The 16,080-nt window shown below is 37.5% G+C and overlaps 2 protein-coding genes across 4 annotated transcripts in view; both read left to right on the plus strand.

The window, feature by feature from the left end:
• LOC107594259 (E3 ubiquitin-protein ligase pellino homolog 1-like) overlaps nt 1–10,360 on the plus strand; it is a 27,956-nt gene extending 17,596 nt beyond the window's left edge. For all 3 annotated transcript variants that reach the window (XM_016284224.1, XM_016284226.1, XM_016284225.1), the window contains exons 7-8: nt 1,269–1,921; nt 10,349–10,360. In XM_016284224.1, coding sequence (XP_016139710.1) covers nt 1,269–1,913 — 645 coding nt within the window. In that variant the 3' untranslated portion in view covers nt 1,914–1,921; nt 10,349–10,360. The remainder of the gene's footprint in view (nt 1–1,268; nt 1,922–10,348) is intronic.
• On the plus strand, nt 737–14,974 carry LOC107594323 (vacuolar protein sorting-associated protein 54-like). The gene is made up of 22 exons (XM_016284337.1): nt 737–743; nt 3,522–3,525; nt 3,579–3,758; nt 4,892–5,133; nt 6,341–6,422; nt 6,552–6,586; nt 7,201–7,332; nt 8,221–8,606; nt 8,711–8,837; nt 10,000–10,107; nt 10,223–10,275; nt 10,659–10,755; nt 11,715–12,097; nt 12,241–12,435; nt 12,530–12,642; nt 13,202–13,265; nt 13,353–13,458; nt 13,568–13,655; nt 14,346–14,467; nt 14,539–14,619; nt 14,685–14,792; nt 14,876–14,974. The coding sequence occupies exons 3-22, from the start codon at nt 3,608–3,610 to the stop codon at nt 14,972–14,974; spliced, it is 2,772 nt and encodes a 923-aa protein (XP_016139823.1). The 5' UTR covers nt 737–743; nt 3,522–3,525; nt 3,579–3,607.
• The last annotated feature ends 1,106 nt before the right edge of the window (nt 14,975–16,080 follow it).

Consider the following 16,080-nt stretch of genomic DNA (forward strand, 5'->3'; position numbering starts at 1 on the left):
TATATATATATATGTTTCATCTGAGTTTAGTTCAGTTAATGGTCATTTTATTTTAAGTAACAACTTTTCTATGCTTTTAGTTTGTTAACTGTAATAACCCTGTTTATATAGGAGTTTTTTGTGCATTGCGGCATTATTTATATATATATAAAACCACATCCATTTTCGTGAGATGCAGCTTTTAATAAATCTGTCATGTTAACGATGTTTGTGCTGTGAATTGTGGAAGTGCAGCATTTGTGATGGCACACCTGTGTAATCTCGTGTGTATATTGCTGGTAGCTGTGTTTGGCGATGTGGGCTGGATTTGTGTGTCCTGGCTGACTGAGACGGTAGACCTGAGGTGCATATTCTGTGCTCTCTAAATAGTGGATGTGGTTTGGGCTTTGTTCCATTCTGACTCTGTATGGACTCGCTCTACATTTACTGACTCTCATGTTTGTGAAGGAGGTCGTGTGGATGAGAGCGGCCTCTAGTGAATGCTTAGAGTCGGAGCAGATTGAAATTTGGGAAAGAAACTACTGATAGATGGTTATATTAACCAGACACATAAATTGCCTGATATCTGACCATTATATGATTATCCTACTCGCATGATTAACAGAATTGGCTATTTTCCCTTGTGTCAGTTCCAAATGCTGGCCTTGTCGATGGATCATAAACATTTTCAGTTATAAAATAATTTTAGTGAATATATAAAATATATGAAAATTTATATAATTATAAACTGTTTATTTTATATAGTTATATATTTATAGAAAGTATGTAAATGCCTTCCCACTGGATTACATGTTCCATTTAATTTTAGTGAATATATAAAATATATGAATAAATCTAGTTCACTAATTTCTCAAACAATCTAAAGAACTTTCGCATACAACCCAAGAATAATACATAGTGTAATATTGGTTTGATCATCATAAGACATCTTTAAAAATATAAAATATTTAAAAAATAATATAAAATATAAAAAAAGCATACAATGAAAAATATTTTTATTTTTAAAGAATTTTTTTTCTTATATACATAAATTTGTCAAATATACTCAATATAAGACATCAATAAGTGTGCAATTAATTGCTCCATCAATATTCAATAATATGAACTAATATTGTATTGATTGTCGTATATTTTGGGCTCACACAGAAATGCTGCAAAGTTACACAGGGTTTGGTTCAGTCAGTATGTATGAGCAAGCAATAGTAAAGTGAGCAGTCACCACTAATTATAAAACATATATGTTTTTCTGTTTCTCTCTCTCTCTGTAGGTTGAGAATGAGTCTCACGAGCTGGTGGACGGCACTTTAATCGATCTGTGCGGCGCGACTCTGCTGTGGCGTTCGGCGGAAGGTCTGTCCTGCACGCCGTCCCCCAAACACCTGGAGGTGCTGCGGCGGGAGCTGAACGCGGCGCGGCCGCAGTGTCCCGTGGGCCTCCACACCCTGGCCTTCCCCAGCCTGGACCGCTCCTTCACCGGCTCGACCCACGACGAGCAGCCCTGGGCCTACCTGCACTGCGGACACGTGCACGGATACCACGCCTGGAGGGGCCGCCGCCGCCTCGCCAAAGAGGGCTCCACCGAGGAAGACGAGGACGAGTCCGAGAGCAAAGAGGAGCTGGAGCAGGAGCCGCTGCGGGAGGGGGAGCGCGAGTGTCCGCTGTGCCGCACACGCAGCCTGTACGTGCCGCTGAAGCTGGGCCGCGAGTCGGGCTTTTATCTGGACAGCGCGCCTCCGACGCACGCTTTTAACCCCTGCGGACACGTGTGTTCAGAGCGGACGGCCGCCTTCTGGAGCAAACTGGTGCTGCCTCACGGCGCTCGCGGCTTCTTCCCCGCCTGCCCGTTCTGCATGCGGCCGCTCGCCCGCGACAGCAAGTGCGTGAGACTGATCTTTCAGGGGCTGCTGGACTGAGTGTGTGTGTTTTCTCAATTGCTCTCCTTTCTTTTGTGCTTGTTACAAACTGCCGTAGATTATCCCCTTGAAAAAATACCAATGATTTTCATCAACAATGAGTTTGAAATGAGGTTATTGTTATATTATGTTATAATGTATGTCATATTAAAACTCTGTTGTTGTTGCATTTTCTCAGAAATGTTTTTGTATCATTCTTAAAGAATAAAGTTATAGATCATATTTCAATAAATGACTTCTTCCGCCTGTTTTTAAAAAATATAGATAGACATTATACAGAAAAAAATAGAGAAAGATAGCTGAATGAAGGAAAAGACATAATTAAAAAATCAATTAATGAATAAAATGTGACAGAAAAGGCAGACAATGAATGAGGAAAAAACTATTTAAATTACTGTATTTATTTTATTTTGCAACAAAGAACAACATACAAGCATAAAGACAATAAACTAAATATCCTAAAAGGGTTATTCATGAAATGCACTAAAGTGTATTATATTATATTATATTACATAATGGTTGAAAACTTTATTGTTGTTGCATTTTCTCTGAAATATTTTTGTATAATTCCTAAAGAACAACGTTAATAACTCGTGCTTCAAAAAATTTATTATTTAAAATATATCAAATGTAGTATTTATTTCACCAATTTTTATATATATATATAAAGACATTGAGAAAGAAAGCTGAATGAACAAATGAACAGAAATGCATGAATTGCAAGCCCAAAAATGAATGAATGAGACAGAATGAATAAACTATATAATAAAGTTGAGCTATTTAAAGAATTCGATATCTTTCTTGAAAATAGAAAAAGAAGGTATTCTTTTATTTTTAAAAGAAAGTACATATATGAATGTAAATGTTGTTGTTTTGGAAACATTAACAATACAAAAGTCTGGTTAATTTTTACAATAGAGAAATGTGATCAGTTATCATAAAAATACACTTTCTTTACATAAAAAAAAGGATACATTTTCTTTACATAAAGCATTGTTTTTCATTTTAATCTTTGAGTGAAATATGACTGGAGTAAGTTCTCGACAGGCTCTTGGGTGAGTTGTGCAGGATGAGCATGTGGTTGCTTGCAGGAGTCTTTCTAGAGTTGGTTGGGCTCTTCCTGCTCTCTGACTCGGCAGCAGCTGAAGTCAAACCGCAGCGCTTTCGTTTCTCATTCTGAATATTAGAAAGCAGACGTGTGCCGCTCTCTCCATCCGCTGCTTTGATTCAGATCTCACCCTCACACTAGTCCAGGATCACAGTCCAAATCCAGGCTCAGGCTGCAGTTTTCTCTCTGTCTGCTCACTCAGGTGTGAAATCTGGTCCGAACACGCCGCTGCAGGACGTTAGGGGTGTGTGTGCATCTGAATTAATCTTCCTCTTTATGTTTTTCACTCTGACTCGCTTGTTTTTGTTCTCTCGGTGTGGGCGGAACAGATATTTTGCTGATTATATTAATAACACGACTATGTGAGAAGTCAAGGGGAATTTTGTCATGTTTAAAACCGTTTCCCATCATTCGACTGATACATTTAGTATTACACTGTTAACTGTTTAAACCAATCTGACATTAGTTTGAAGGGAAATCTAGTGCTTTTCTCCTAAAAGACAGGTACTTCCTGTGCTGACAGGAAGTTGACGTGTGTTCTTGTGCTCTCCTTCCAGTCAGCCTCGTATGTGAGGGATCCGCAGTGATGTCCTCTAATCAGGGCTCGTCTCCGATCCCTCAGTCCAGCGGCGGCACCAGCGATGGGCTCTTCCGGAAGCCCAGGGACCCTTCGATGGCCCCCAGACACTATCGAACGGCGCGCTCCTTACCGGACGTCTGCCCTAAAGAGCCCACCGGTGAGAGATCAGCAGAGCTTGATCTGGGATCAGCTCTTCTTCTTTAAAAGGCCATATCTTACACTTTTGAAGAAGTTTAGTTATTGTTCTGTATAACAGCAGTGTTATTGTAGTGTAATTGATATACTATATAATAATATAATATACTTTTTTGTAGGGCTGTGGAGCGGCATTTACTACACAGAGCCGTAGTTCACTGACAAGCTACACAAAATCACAGGCGATTCATTGCCGATTTTGAACGCGATTTCGTGTAGCTTGTGAGTGAACTACGGCTCTGTGTAGTAAACGCCGCTCCATCTGAAAGCACGTGCTGCAGATTTACTACTAATCACGGGAGAGGCTTTACTGATGAGATGCGCATGAAAATCACATTCGATTTTTTGCACAGCCCTACTTTTTTTGTTAATATTTTGAATTAGACTATTTTTATATTCTTTGTTTTCAGTTTAATTTCAGTTAAAGTTTTATTCATTTTGTTGTGGTTTTGTCATGTTAATATAATTTTCTTTTTTTTTTTTTATATTCTGTTACATTTTCTGTTATTTTAGTATTCTAAGCAAGCTAAACAAAAATGGGAAATGTTGCCTTGGCAACTAGCTGAAATAAAATGTAAGTTTAAGGTTTTTTACACTTTTATTTCAATTTTATTTTATTTCAGTTAAAGTTTCTTTTAATAAGATTTTTTTTAATGGTTTTAGTTGACTTTAGTCAGTCCAAAAACCACCTACACTTAGTTACGTAACGTTACTTTAAGTTACATTACGTTAAGTTAAGTTAAAATTTAATTAGTTTAGTTTAGTACTACAAGTTAAACATTTTATTTCAGAGACCATTATTTGCCTAGGCAACATTTGTCATATGTCCTTTTTACCAAAAACTATTTGACTAGTTTTAGTAGTCAAAAAAATTAGAAATGTTTTTTTTTATTATTGTAATTTTTTTAAATATTTATTTTCTGTTTATTTCTATTTCTATTTATTTTCAGTTCATTACTACTTATTTCAGTTAACATTTATTTTCTTTTAAGTTACAGTTTTTTCTGGTTTTAGTTGACTGTAATAACTTTTTTTTTTTTTTTTTAAGTAAATACTAAAATCAGTCCTCCTGACTCTCTATCATCGTCTGAACAGGCGAGGGTCGTGGTCTCTGTGACGGGCCGTCCGTTGTGGCCGACCAGCACCGCTGGACTGTGTATAACTCTAAAGTGAACCTCCCCGCGGCCCTAAATGACCCCAGGCTGACCAAGAGAGAGTCGGACTTCTTCACTAAGACGTGGGGCCTGGACTTCACCGAGACCGACGTCATGCCTTCATTCTACCTGCCCAACATCAACCGAGAACACTTCAGCTCCTACCTGCAGGAGACGGCTCAGGTGACAGCAGCTGAATTATTCACACACTGCCTTCTGAAACCGACTGCTTCACTGGCTGCATCGACAGGATCATAACAATCATCACACCTCATAATGTGACTGATTTGGCAGTGATTGATGCTTATGATCCTCCAATAAGCACCAATGTTTTATCAACTAGAAATATTAAAATCGTTTTTTATAATCTAAATAAGGGTGAAATAAAATACATGAATGGAATATGGATGAAGAAAACTTAAAAAATGAAAAAGTTAAATAAAAATTAGAAACTGAAATAAAATTATATTGACTATCTAAAATAATATCGTATATAAAAAAAATGAGATGTTTACTTGGTACTGAAAAAATACATCTAATTTGAAGTATATATATATATATATATATATATATATATATATATATATAAACAAAAATGACAAAAGCACATAGAAAACTAAAATTAAAATAAAAGCTGAAAATATAAAAATAAAGCTAATTTAAAAATATATAAATAAATACCATAATAGTATATAAATATTACTAAAATAACACTACCACTAAACACAACCAACATATATAGCACATACTAAAATTTAATTAAAATAAATTAAAGACAAATAGATATGGAAATAGTATCTAGTTGAAAATATTTATAAATACCATAATAGTATAAATATATATAATACTGCCAATAATCATAACCACAAAGTCAGTGCACAAATATTGATTAAAATAGGCCATTTTAAAACGGAGCATTTTAAAGCCAGCTTTGCTTCTGGAGCACATGTATGACTGCTGCTGTCTATGTAGGCATCTCACTAGGGTTTGGAGGCCTGTGTGTGTGTCTTGTTAGTAACCTCGCGGTGTATTAATAGACACTGAGGGTCTTGTTCTGTTCCCTGTCAGTTCTTAAGCTGGAGAAGTATTTATTTTGTCTGGGTTGCTTGTGTTTATCTCGCACACTCGTGAGAACACAGACTGGGCTCAAGACGATGGCAGGCTGTTTGTCTCTGTGGTTTTCTGAAGGTTACATGACTCTGGTTTTCCACCTGTGATGCTTCTGAAGAATGAGCCTCTGCGTTTCCTTCGCAAGAAGATCTTTTTCCAGTTGTCAGCTGGCTCTGTTCTGCGCACCGGGATTGGAAAGTCAGAATCTGTTTTGGAAATGTTGCTGTCGAGGGTGTCGTACACAAGGATCTCACGCTGGCTGTTTGTTTGTGTCTCTCAGAGGGAGAAGATTCACGAGCGCTGTAAGAACATTTGCCTGAACAAAGACGATCTGTCAGTGCCCACCATCACGAATAATCACGGTACGATTCATTGAACTAAGTTGCCATCATCAGGGTATCAGAACACAAGCATTCTCTATTATTTTAGAGGAAGTCAGATGAACCGGTTTTGCTTCTGAAATGTGTGTTTGTGGCTCATTTGTCTTGTAGATAAAGCCAGAGCTGAACTGGAGCAGGTGCCCAAGGTAAATTCACATTTAGTTTCTCCATGCAGAAATGGCTATTTAAAATGAAGTACAGACCTACCATGAGTTATACATTACAGTTCAAAAGTTTGGGAAGGTTTGAAGAAACTAATACTTTTATTCAGCAATGCTGCATTAAATTGTTCAAAAGTGACAGTAAAGACATTCATAATGTTACAGAAGATTTTCATCAAAGAATCCTGAAACATGCATCACGGTTTCCATAAAAATATGAAGCAGCACAACTGTTTTCAACATTGAAAATAATCAGAAATGTTTCTCGAGCAGCATATTGGACTGATTTCTGAAGATCGTGTGACACTGAAGACTGGAGTAATGATGCTGAAAATTCAGCTTTGATCACAGGAATAAATTACAGTTTAACATATTCACATAAAACAGTTATTTTAAATTGTAAAAATATTTCACAATATTACTGTTTTACTGTATTTTTGATCAAATGAATGCAGCCTTGGTGAGCAGAAGAGACGTCTTTCAAAGATAGATCTGCTTTAAACCAAAGTATGAAATGTTGTTGACTTGGAAAAGCGTGCATCACATTTTATTTAAATGAAAATCAAAAATGTTAATCATCTTCTCTTCGTCTCCCTCAGATGTTCATGAAGCCTGAGTTTGTGTTGAATGATCCAGCCACGTTTAACGCTGTGTTGCCGTGGTCGCACTTCAGCGTAGCCGGGGGCAAGAACAGCAGAGATGTTGCGTCGTCACGGTTACTACAGGAAAAGGTGCCGTTATTATAAAATCTGTCATTATTTAGTACCATAAGTCGTCACTACCAATCAGTGCTATTTGAGTATCATTAAAATATTATTATTTGAATTCGTTTTTTTTTTTAGCTAAAGTTTTAGTAATTTTGTTGTGTTTTTGTCATTTTTATTTTTTTAATATGCCTATATAGTTTGATTTGTTTTCTTTTTTTTTTAGTTTTAGTTTATGCTATTTTAGTACATCAAAATGAGAAATGCTGCCTTGACAACTAGCTGAAATAAATAAAAATAAAAAAATTTCAGCTAATGTTTATTTTATTTTGAGTAACAAACATATTTTTCATGGTTTTAGTTAACCAATATGTGACCCTGGACCACAAAACCAGTCATAAGGGTACATTTTTCAAAATTGAGATTTGTACATTATCTGAAAGATAAATAAATAAGCTTTTCATTGATGTATGGTTTGTTAGGAGAGGACAATATTTGAAATTTGAGATACAACTATTTGAAAATCTGGAATCTGAGGGTGCAAAAAAATCTAAATATTGAGGAAAATCATCTTTAAAGTGAAGTTCTAAGCAATGCATATTACTAATCAAAAATTAAGTTTTTATATATTTTTGGTAGGAAATTTATAAAATATCTTCATGGAACATGATTTTTACTTAATATCCTAATGATTTTTGGCATAAAATAAAAATCGATCATTTTGACCCGTACAATGTATTTTTTTGGCTATTGCTACAAATATACCCCAGCGACTTAACACTGCTTTTGTGCTCCAGGGTCACATATGCCAGTTTGCATTCATTTTGATGTATTGTTTACAAATGAAGTAAACAGTCTGGCAGAACATCCCATAATGAAAGGCTCTAAATGCGACAGGTGTCTGTTTTTCTGTAGTTGAGTCACTATCTGGATGTGGTGGAGGTGAGCATCGCTCGGCAGATCTCTCTCCGCTCCGAGGCTTTTTTCCATGCCATGTCATCGCAGCACGAGCTCCAGGACCGTCTGCGAGAAACGGCCGACGCTGTGGCCAAGCTCCGCGCGCGCACCGCCGCCATCGACCGTGTGATGTGCCGAGGGCCGCTCCGAGCACTGCGCAATGCTCTGACCCGCAACAACTGCATTAAGCTACACAACAAACTCAAGCTGATGGCCGCCGTGCACCAGACGCAGCCCACGGTGCAGCTGCTCCTCTCCACCTCAGAGTTCGTGGGGGCGCTGGAGCTCATCGCCACCACCAAAGAAGTGCTGCAGCAGGAACTGCAGGGGATTCACAGCTTCAGGTGCAAAAACACATGCACACATTTACCAGGGAACATACTTACAGAAGAATAAGAATGTGGTGGGCATGTGGTTTATTTCCTGTTGTTCGTGTCTCTGTCCGCAGACACTTGGCTTCTCAGCTCTGTGAGATGGAGAGGTTGATTGATAAGATGATGGTGGCTGATTTCTCCACGTACACTCAGAGTGATCTCAATCGAGCCTTTGAGGAGGACAGTCAGGTCCTGGAGAAGGTCAGGCGTCTTTCACATGTCACCAGGAATCAAATGTGCCTTTATCTTCTGAAATAAATGAGTTCGTTGTACTGCGACAACATACCATAACTCTCACAGCACAAAACTTCTTCCTAAAAGAGCATTTATCGAAACCAAACTGCAAAAATGCATTCAATTTATAGAAAGGTTTAAATGCATGCAGATGTTCTTATTTAAAGTTTAAAAGTTGGAGATCAGTGAGAGTTGCTTCTGCTCACCAAGGCTGCATTTATTTGATAAAAAATATAAAAACGGTGAAATAATATTCTAGTTTAAAATAACTGTGATATTGTAATTTATTCCTGTGCTGAAAGCTGAATTTTCAGCATCATTACTGCAGTCTTCAGTGTCACATGATCTTCAGAAATCATTCTAATATGCTGATTTGCTGCTCAAGAAACATTTCTGATTATTATCAATGCTGAAAACAGCTGTGCTGCTTGTTATTTTTGTGGAAACTATGAAACATTTTATTTTTCAGTATTCTTTAATGAACAGAAAGTTCAAAAGAACAACGTTTATTTGAAATAGGAATCTTTTGTAACATTCTAAATGTTTCACTGTCACTTTTGATCAATTTAATGCATCCTTGCTGAATAGAAGTTTAATTCATTTAAAATAAACACCCACTGACCCTGAACTTTTGAACAAGAAATAGAGAAAAAAATCAACACTTTTTTTTGTCATCTGAAAACCCAGGCATTCTGGCATTCATAACGTGAAACGGAACTCGCGAGTAAATGTCGTTGAACGTGAATTGTGTTGCATGCACACCACAACAGTGGTTTCCAGGTGTGAAATAAATGCAAAGACTGTGCTCTGTAAATCAGGTCATGTTTGTGTTGGATGTGGGCCAGTGTTGGTTTGAGGTTTACAGTGTCAGATCTTCTCATACAGGTCACAGAGCAGCCTGCAGCATCAGGAAAGGTTGGTCATGTAATGCTCCAAATCCCACGCCAACGAACCTGACTAAACCGCCGATCCAATTTAATTTCCTTAATGAAAGTACCAAACCACAGATGATGACAAATTAAGTCTGATTTATTGTAATTGGAAATCAAATCAAGATCATCTCAGCAGCATGTGTTACGGCTGATGTTTTCATTTGCTCGTGATGTGATTATGTGTGTATTCATTACAGGATCGCTTGCAGTCTCTGGTCTTTGGCCTGTTGAGACAGAGGAAGCTGGATTTCCTGGACATCTACAGCGAGGAGATGATCCGAGCCGCCAAGAACATCGTTCGACAGGTGCACCGCATGACAGAAACACGAGACGGAGCAGAAAAGTGGAACATCGAAACAAAAATGAATGTTTCTTTGTATGACTTCTCTTTTTTTTCTTTTTTTTTTTTCCCCCCCACAGTGTGTTGTGAAGTCTGTGTTGCAGATCAGTGAGATCGATGCAGACACTGTCAAGTGAGTTATAAATATATATATATATACATATATATATGTTTAGTATAAATTATCACAGCACTGTTTATCACAGCTGACTGTGTGTCTGTGTGTGTGTGTGTGTGTGTGTGATGTAGATGATTCAAAGGTTTGGGGTCAGAAAGATTTTTTTTTTGAAGAAACAAGTACTTCTATTCAAGGAGTATGCATTAAACTTATCGAATCTAATAAAATAATAAATGCTGTTCTTTTGAACTTTCTATGCATCAAATAATTCTGAAAAGACATGTATCACAGTTTCCACAAAAATATGAAGCAGCACAACTGTTTTCAACATTGATAATAACACTGTTTATCACAGCTGACTGTGTGTCTGTGTGTGTGTGTGTGTGTGTGTGATGTAGATTACACGAGCAGATGCGCTTGATGACGTTTCATCAGTGGTTTGATCTGCTGCTGGATATTTTTGAACACTTCATCCTGTTCCTCAAGAGGATCAAGGTAACATAACTTATATTCTTCTGGACTTGCAGTGGAAAAACCCTGACGAAACGCACTATACGCGTTATAAACCACCTTATGAGCATTCACTGACATTCAGAAAGCTTCACTTGGTCAACACAACATCAAAATACACACTTATTTGACGTTGCTGGTTTTATTAATTTGTTATAGCAAATAAAACAGTGTTTGTTTCAAAATTTCATCAAAATGTACCAGTTCTGCCTTTGAAACAACTTTCATTTTTGGCTGACGTCACCCGGGCCACGCAGGCTATTAGTCAATGTAAACAATAGTCATTATCGTGCTAATAGAGAATGCAGTTGTTTCATAACAGTTATGATAAATGTAATAGATGCATTAATAGCATGGCAGGATCTGTGTTATTGTAATATTATTTATATACTATTGTAGTATTTATTAATATTTAGAATTAACCTATTTATGTTTCCGTCCTTGTAATTTTTATAGTTTTTGTGTATTTAATATTTATATTTAGCTTTAATTTTTATTTCACTTTTAGTCATTTTAGTACTTTAATTTTTAGTTCAAGTTGTAGTTTTTCATTGGCTATTTATTTTGATTAAGTTTTCATTATTTTGTTTTGTAATTTTGCCATTTTTAATATCTTTTTAAAATATTTTTTATTTAGCTAAAAAATATATATATATTTTTCTAATATTTCTAATATATTTTAATATTATATTCGTTTTTGTATATTTAATTTTGAATATTTTATTAAAATTTTTAGCTTTAATTTAATTACTAAAAAGTATTTAATAGTTTCAATTTTTGTTAACAATAACAACACTAGTAAGGCTAAAGCAGCATTACCATTGAGATATGTCTAGACTCTTTGCAGGGTGAACTTGAACTTTATGCCTAGATGTCGCAGTCGAAACGTTTCCTCAGTAATGCAGTGATCCGCCACAATGCAAACTCACCCGTGTTTGTTTCAGGCTACGCTCAGCGTCATCCGCAACGTGGTGCTGGAGGTGCTAGACAGCAGCCAGAGGAGTCGGCTAGCAGACGTTTCCTCGGCAACCAATCATTCTGATGGCAGGACCAAGGAGGATGAAGAGGAGGAGGAGTCTGGAGGCCCCGCCCTTCATTCAGGAGAGGCGGAGCTCGCGTATCTCACTCACGAGGGGCTGTTCATCAGCGATGCGCTGAATGAAGCGGAGCAGCGAAGTAACGCGACAGCACATGCGCAGCTGAGAGCGCAGACGCACACGGAGACCTGCGGGAGCGACTCGGCCTCCGCAACCACCGAATCTTCCTCCAGCAGGGAACACAACTCCAACACTACCTCCTCCCTGCCCATAGGGGGCGCTGCTGTGATGTGAGTTAGCATTACACACACACAACCGGTTTGATTGCTTTAGCGGATCGCTGCTTTCAAAATTCCTTCAAATATGACGAGTTGGCCTCCACCTGTACGAGTTACAGAATGCTGACATTACGAAACACAGCTGTTAATGTCAGTCTGGTTGTGCAGGACGGCTCTCTGGAGCGCTTGAGCTCATCAGAGTTTGTGTGTTTGAGTCAAGCGGTGGAGTCGTTCGCCAGAGACACCGAGGAGCTGTGTGGCCGGCGCAGCATGAGCCTAAGGGGGGCGCTGCAGAGTCAGGCCAACCGCTTCGTGCAGCGCTTCCACGAGGAGCGCAAGACTAAACTCAGGTACAGCTGCACTCATGCGTTCAGTGAGTGAGATTTTACAGCTGTGAGCTTCCAGTTAGAACTGAATGAGTTCCGGTTCGTTACGTGTGTGCAGTCTGCTGCTGGATAATGAGCGGTGGAAGCAGGCCGAGGTCCCGGCTGAGTTTCAGGATCTGGTCGACTCCATCGCTGATGGACGCATCACACTGCCTGAGCGCAGACCCACAGGTAGTAAACTGTTGCAATTTAATATTTACAAATAATTCCATATTTACACTGATTTCCGTAAAATAGCCTACTACTTCTAAATTATGATGTAAAAATCTTGATAACAATATAAGTGGACCTCAGAGAACAGTACAAAATAAAAGAAAAGGGCAGTTCATGACCCCTTTAAGTTTAATAAATATAATTAGTAAACATTTTTTTCCATATTTATACAGATTTCTGTATTAGGCTATAAATTAATTATTATTATTGTCATTATTAGTATTATTATTAATTTGAATAATGAATAACAACAACATTAATAATATTTACTGTACAGTGGTGTTATTATTAATAATAATAATAATAATTGTAAATTGCTTTTTAATAAAAATGTTTTACCGTACAATAGGTTATTATTATTAACAACAATAATAATAATAATTCTTTTTGTAAATACAGTGGGGGTGTTTCAATTTTCCGCCTTTTTGAGCTTTGCTGATCACACACCTGCGTCTTCTATAATTGCAGTGTATTATTGGCGTTTAATTGAGTGTAATGAATGTATTTCATGTCTCAGGGTCTGAGGACAGGAAGCCCAGTGAGTTTCTGTGCGTCGACGGGCAGAAGTACGCTGTGGTCGGGTGAGTTTTCAGTGCTGGAACTTCATTTGACCCCTAATTTCTCCTCCTGTCCCTATTGTGACCTTTAACCTTTGTGTGCTCTGACAGGACGGTGCTGCTGCTGATCCGGATGTTTCTGGAGTACTGCCAGTGTGTGAATGACATTCCCTCCATCACCACTGACATCCTCACGCGCCTCGCCGACCTGCTCAAGGTGTGTGTGTGTGTGTGTGTGTGTTAGAGAGGCAGTCAGTTTGTTCAGCTGCACACTCCACTGTGACATCACTTGACTGACAGGTTGTGCTTTGTTTCCATGACAACAGCACTTCAATTCTCGCAGCTGTCAGCTGGTGCTGGGGGCGGGAGCTCTGCAGGTGGTCGGCCTGAAAACCATCACCACCAGAAACCTGGGTAAGAAAACACACGTGATGCGTCTCGTAGATGCAGTGATGGTATTTGAATTTAAAGCACAACCCTAAATCTGAAAGCAAAACTTGATTTGGCTAATGCCTATCACAGGGTTACTGTGGGTCCTTAAAGAAATCTTAATTTGATCAAATGTAAGGTCTTAAATGGTATAACAAAAGTCTTAATTATCATTGTAAGAGGTCTTACATTTGGGCACATTTATGCCCAAAAAATCGCTTATGATCCACTGTTGAAGAATTATGGCGTTTATATTGTATTGTGTTGTAGATTGTTGTATGAGAGCATATTTAATCTCTCATCTTTTTACATGCGCAAATAGTGAAACATATACATTTCAAAATAAGAGTCCTAGTGCATTTCAGGCTTGTTTCTAATTAAAAGTCCTGCATTGTGTATAAAATCTTATTTTGGTTGCACTATAAACTCTATCTGGCATTTAATTCAACATAGTTCAATGTAAAGCAAAGACATTATTCAACATTCAGTAAACAGATGCAAAATCCAATATCCATTGACCTCTAATTCATATATACTGATATATCGGTTCATAAACCAATTTCAGTACATATTGAAATAACATGTCTTTAATATTTTAAACTTGCAGTTATTGTTTTACAGTTGAAATGTGTGACAGTCTCAAAAGTGTGTGTGTGTGTGTGTGTGTGTCCTCAGCTCTTGCGTCTCGCTGTCTTCAGCTGGTGCTTCACTACATCCCTGTGATCAGAGCACACTTTGAGACCAGACTGCAGCCCAGACAGTACAGCATACTGAGACACTTCGACCACATCACCAAGGTAAACATCCACAAACCACACAGTGACAGCCGTTTTACACTGCTAACACTCTGTTCTTCCTCTCTCTTCAGGACTATAACGATCACATCGCAGAGATCTCTGCCAAACTTGTGGCCATCATGGACAGTATGTTTGAGAAGGCTCTGTCTAAGGTGGGTTTGGATCTCTGTAGTATTACTGTGGGTTATCACAGCTGAACCGTGTGTGTTCTCTGCAGTATGAGGTGAAGGCGCCGATGCCGTCTGCGTGTTTGCGTAACGTGTGTAAACAGATGGCCAAAATGCACGAGGCCATTTATGAGCTGTTACCGGAGGAGCAGACGCAGGTGAGACACCGCATGTGATGCTGGAGCCGTCAGCGTGAACCGAGACTATAAACTTGTGGTGTTTATTGTGTGTTTGTGTGTAGATGCTGTTCCTCAGGATAAACGCCAGCTTTAAGCTGGATCTGAAGAGACAGTTAGCGCGGCTGGGAGTCGTCAATGATGGCGGACCTCAGTATGGGTGAGCGTTCGTTTTTCTGTATTACAGCAGAGAAACACCAGTGATTATGAGAATTACAAAAAAAAGGCTTAATTTTAGGCTTCATTTGATAGAAAATTCTATACTAATATAATATATATATATATATACTTTTTATTTTTATATTAGTTGAAATTATAAATACATATATTTATAAACATATATATATAATTATAATAAAGGAATAGTATATATTTTTACAAATATCTTAGTTATATATATATATTTAGTCATTTATCTATTAATTTTAATATAATTTTTTTTATTTTGTGCTATATATATAGTTTTAATATTTTTAAATACATTGTACATTTTTATATATTAAAATCTAAATAGTAACTTTTAGTTTTATATATATATATATAAATATATAATTTGATATTTATAATATTAAATTATTTCAATTTTTTTACTTTTATTTTATCTACTTAAAAATATATGTTTATATATATATATATAAACATATATTTTTAAGTAGTTGTTGTTGTAAAGCGGAGACGCGCCCTCAGTGCCTCCTCCATTACCGCCACTACAGTGCATCTTTCCATTTATGTGCAGTTCTGTCTGATTATTGTTATTATTATTGCTGAATTATTTAATCACAGTCAGAGGAATCAAGGAATGGTTATTTATTTTAATCAGTTTTGTTGTGGATTGATCAATCATGTTTTTTTTGTTTTGTTTTTTTCACATAAAGCTTTCAGGTGATAATGGCCGTTTGGAGAACTAGAACTAAAAATGGTTTTAAACACATTTTGCTGACTTTTTTTCTGTTTTCCACCAATATAAATATGATTTTAATGCTGCTCTTGGTTTTCATGTTCAGGGTCGCTGAGATGAAGTATTAAAACCTAAAGGGTTAAAGGTCAAGGATTGTAGTTCATGTAGTCTACTTCATATGGTCTACATGGAGAAGATCTTGTCTGTGTGTGAGAGTGTCTGTGTGTGAGTGTGTGAGAGTGAGTGTGTGTGTGTGTCTGTGTGTGTCTGTGTGTGTCTGTGTGTGTCTGTGTGTGTCTGTGTGTGTGTGAGAGTGTGTGTGTGTGAGAGTGAGTGTGTGTGTGTGAGAGTGAGTGTGTGTGTGTGAGAGTG

Source organism: Sinocyclocheilus grahami, unplaced genomic scaffold (assembly GCF_001515645.1).
Source record: "Sinocyclocheilus grahami isolate Dianchi unplaced genomic scaffold, SAMN03320097.WGS_v1.1 scaffold181.1, whole genome shotgun sequence".
Classification (NCBI taxonomy): Eukaryota; Metazoa; Chordata; class Actinopteri; order Cypriniformes; family Cyprinidae; genus Sinocyclocheilus; species Sinocyclocheilus grahami.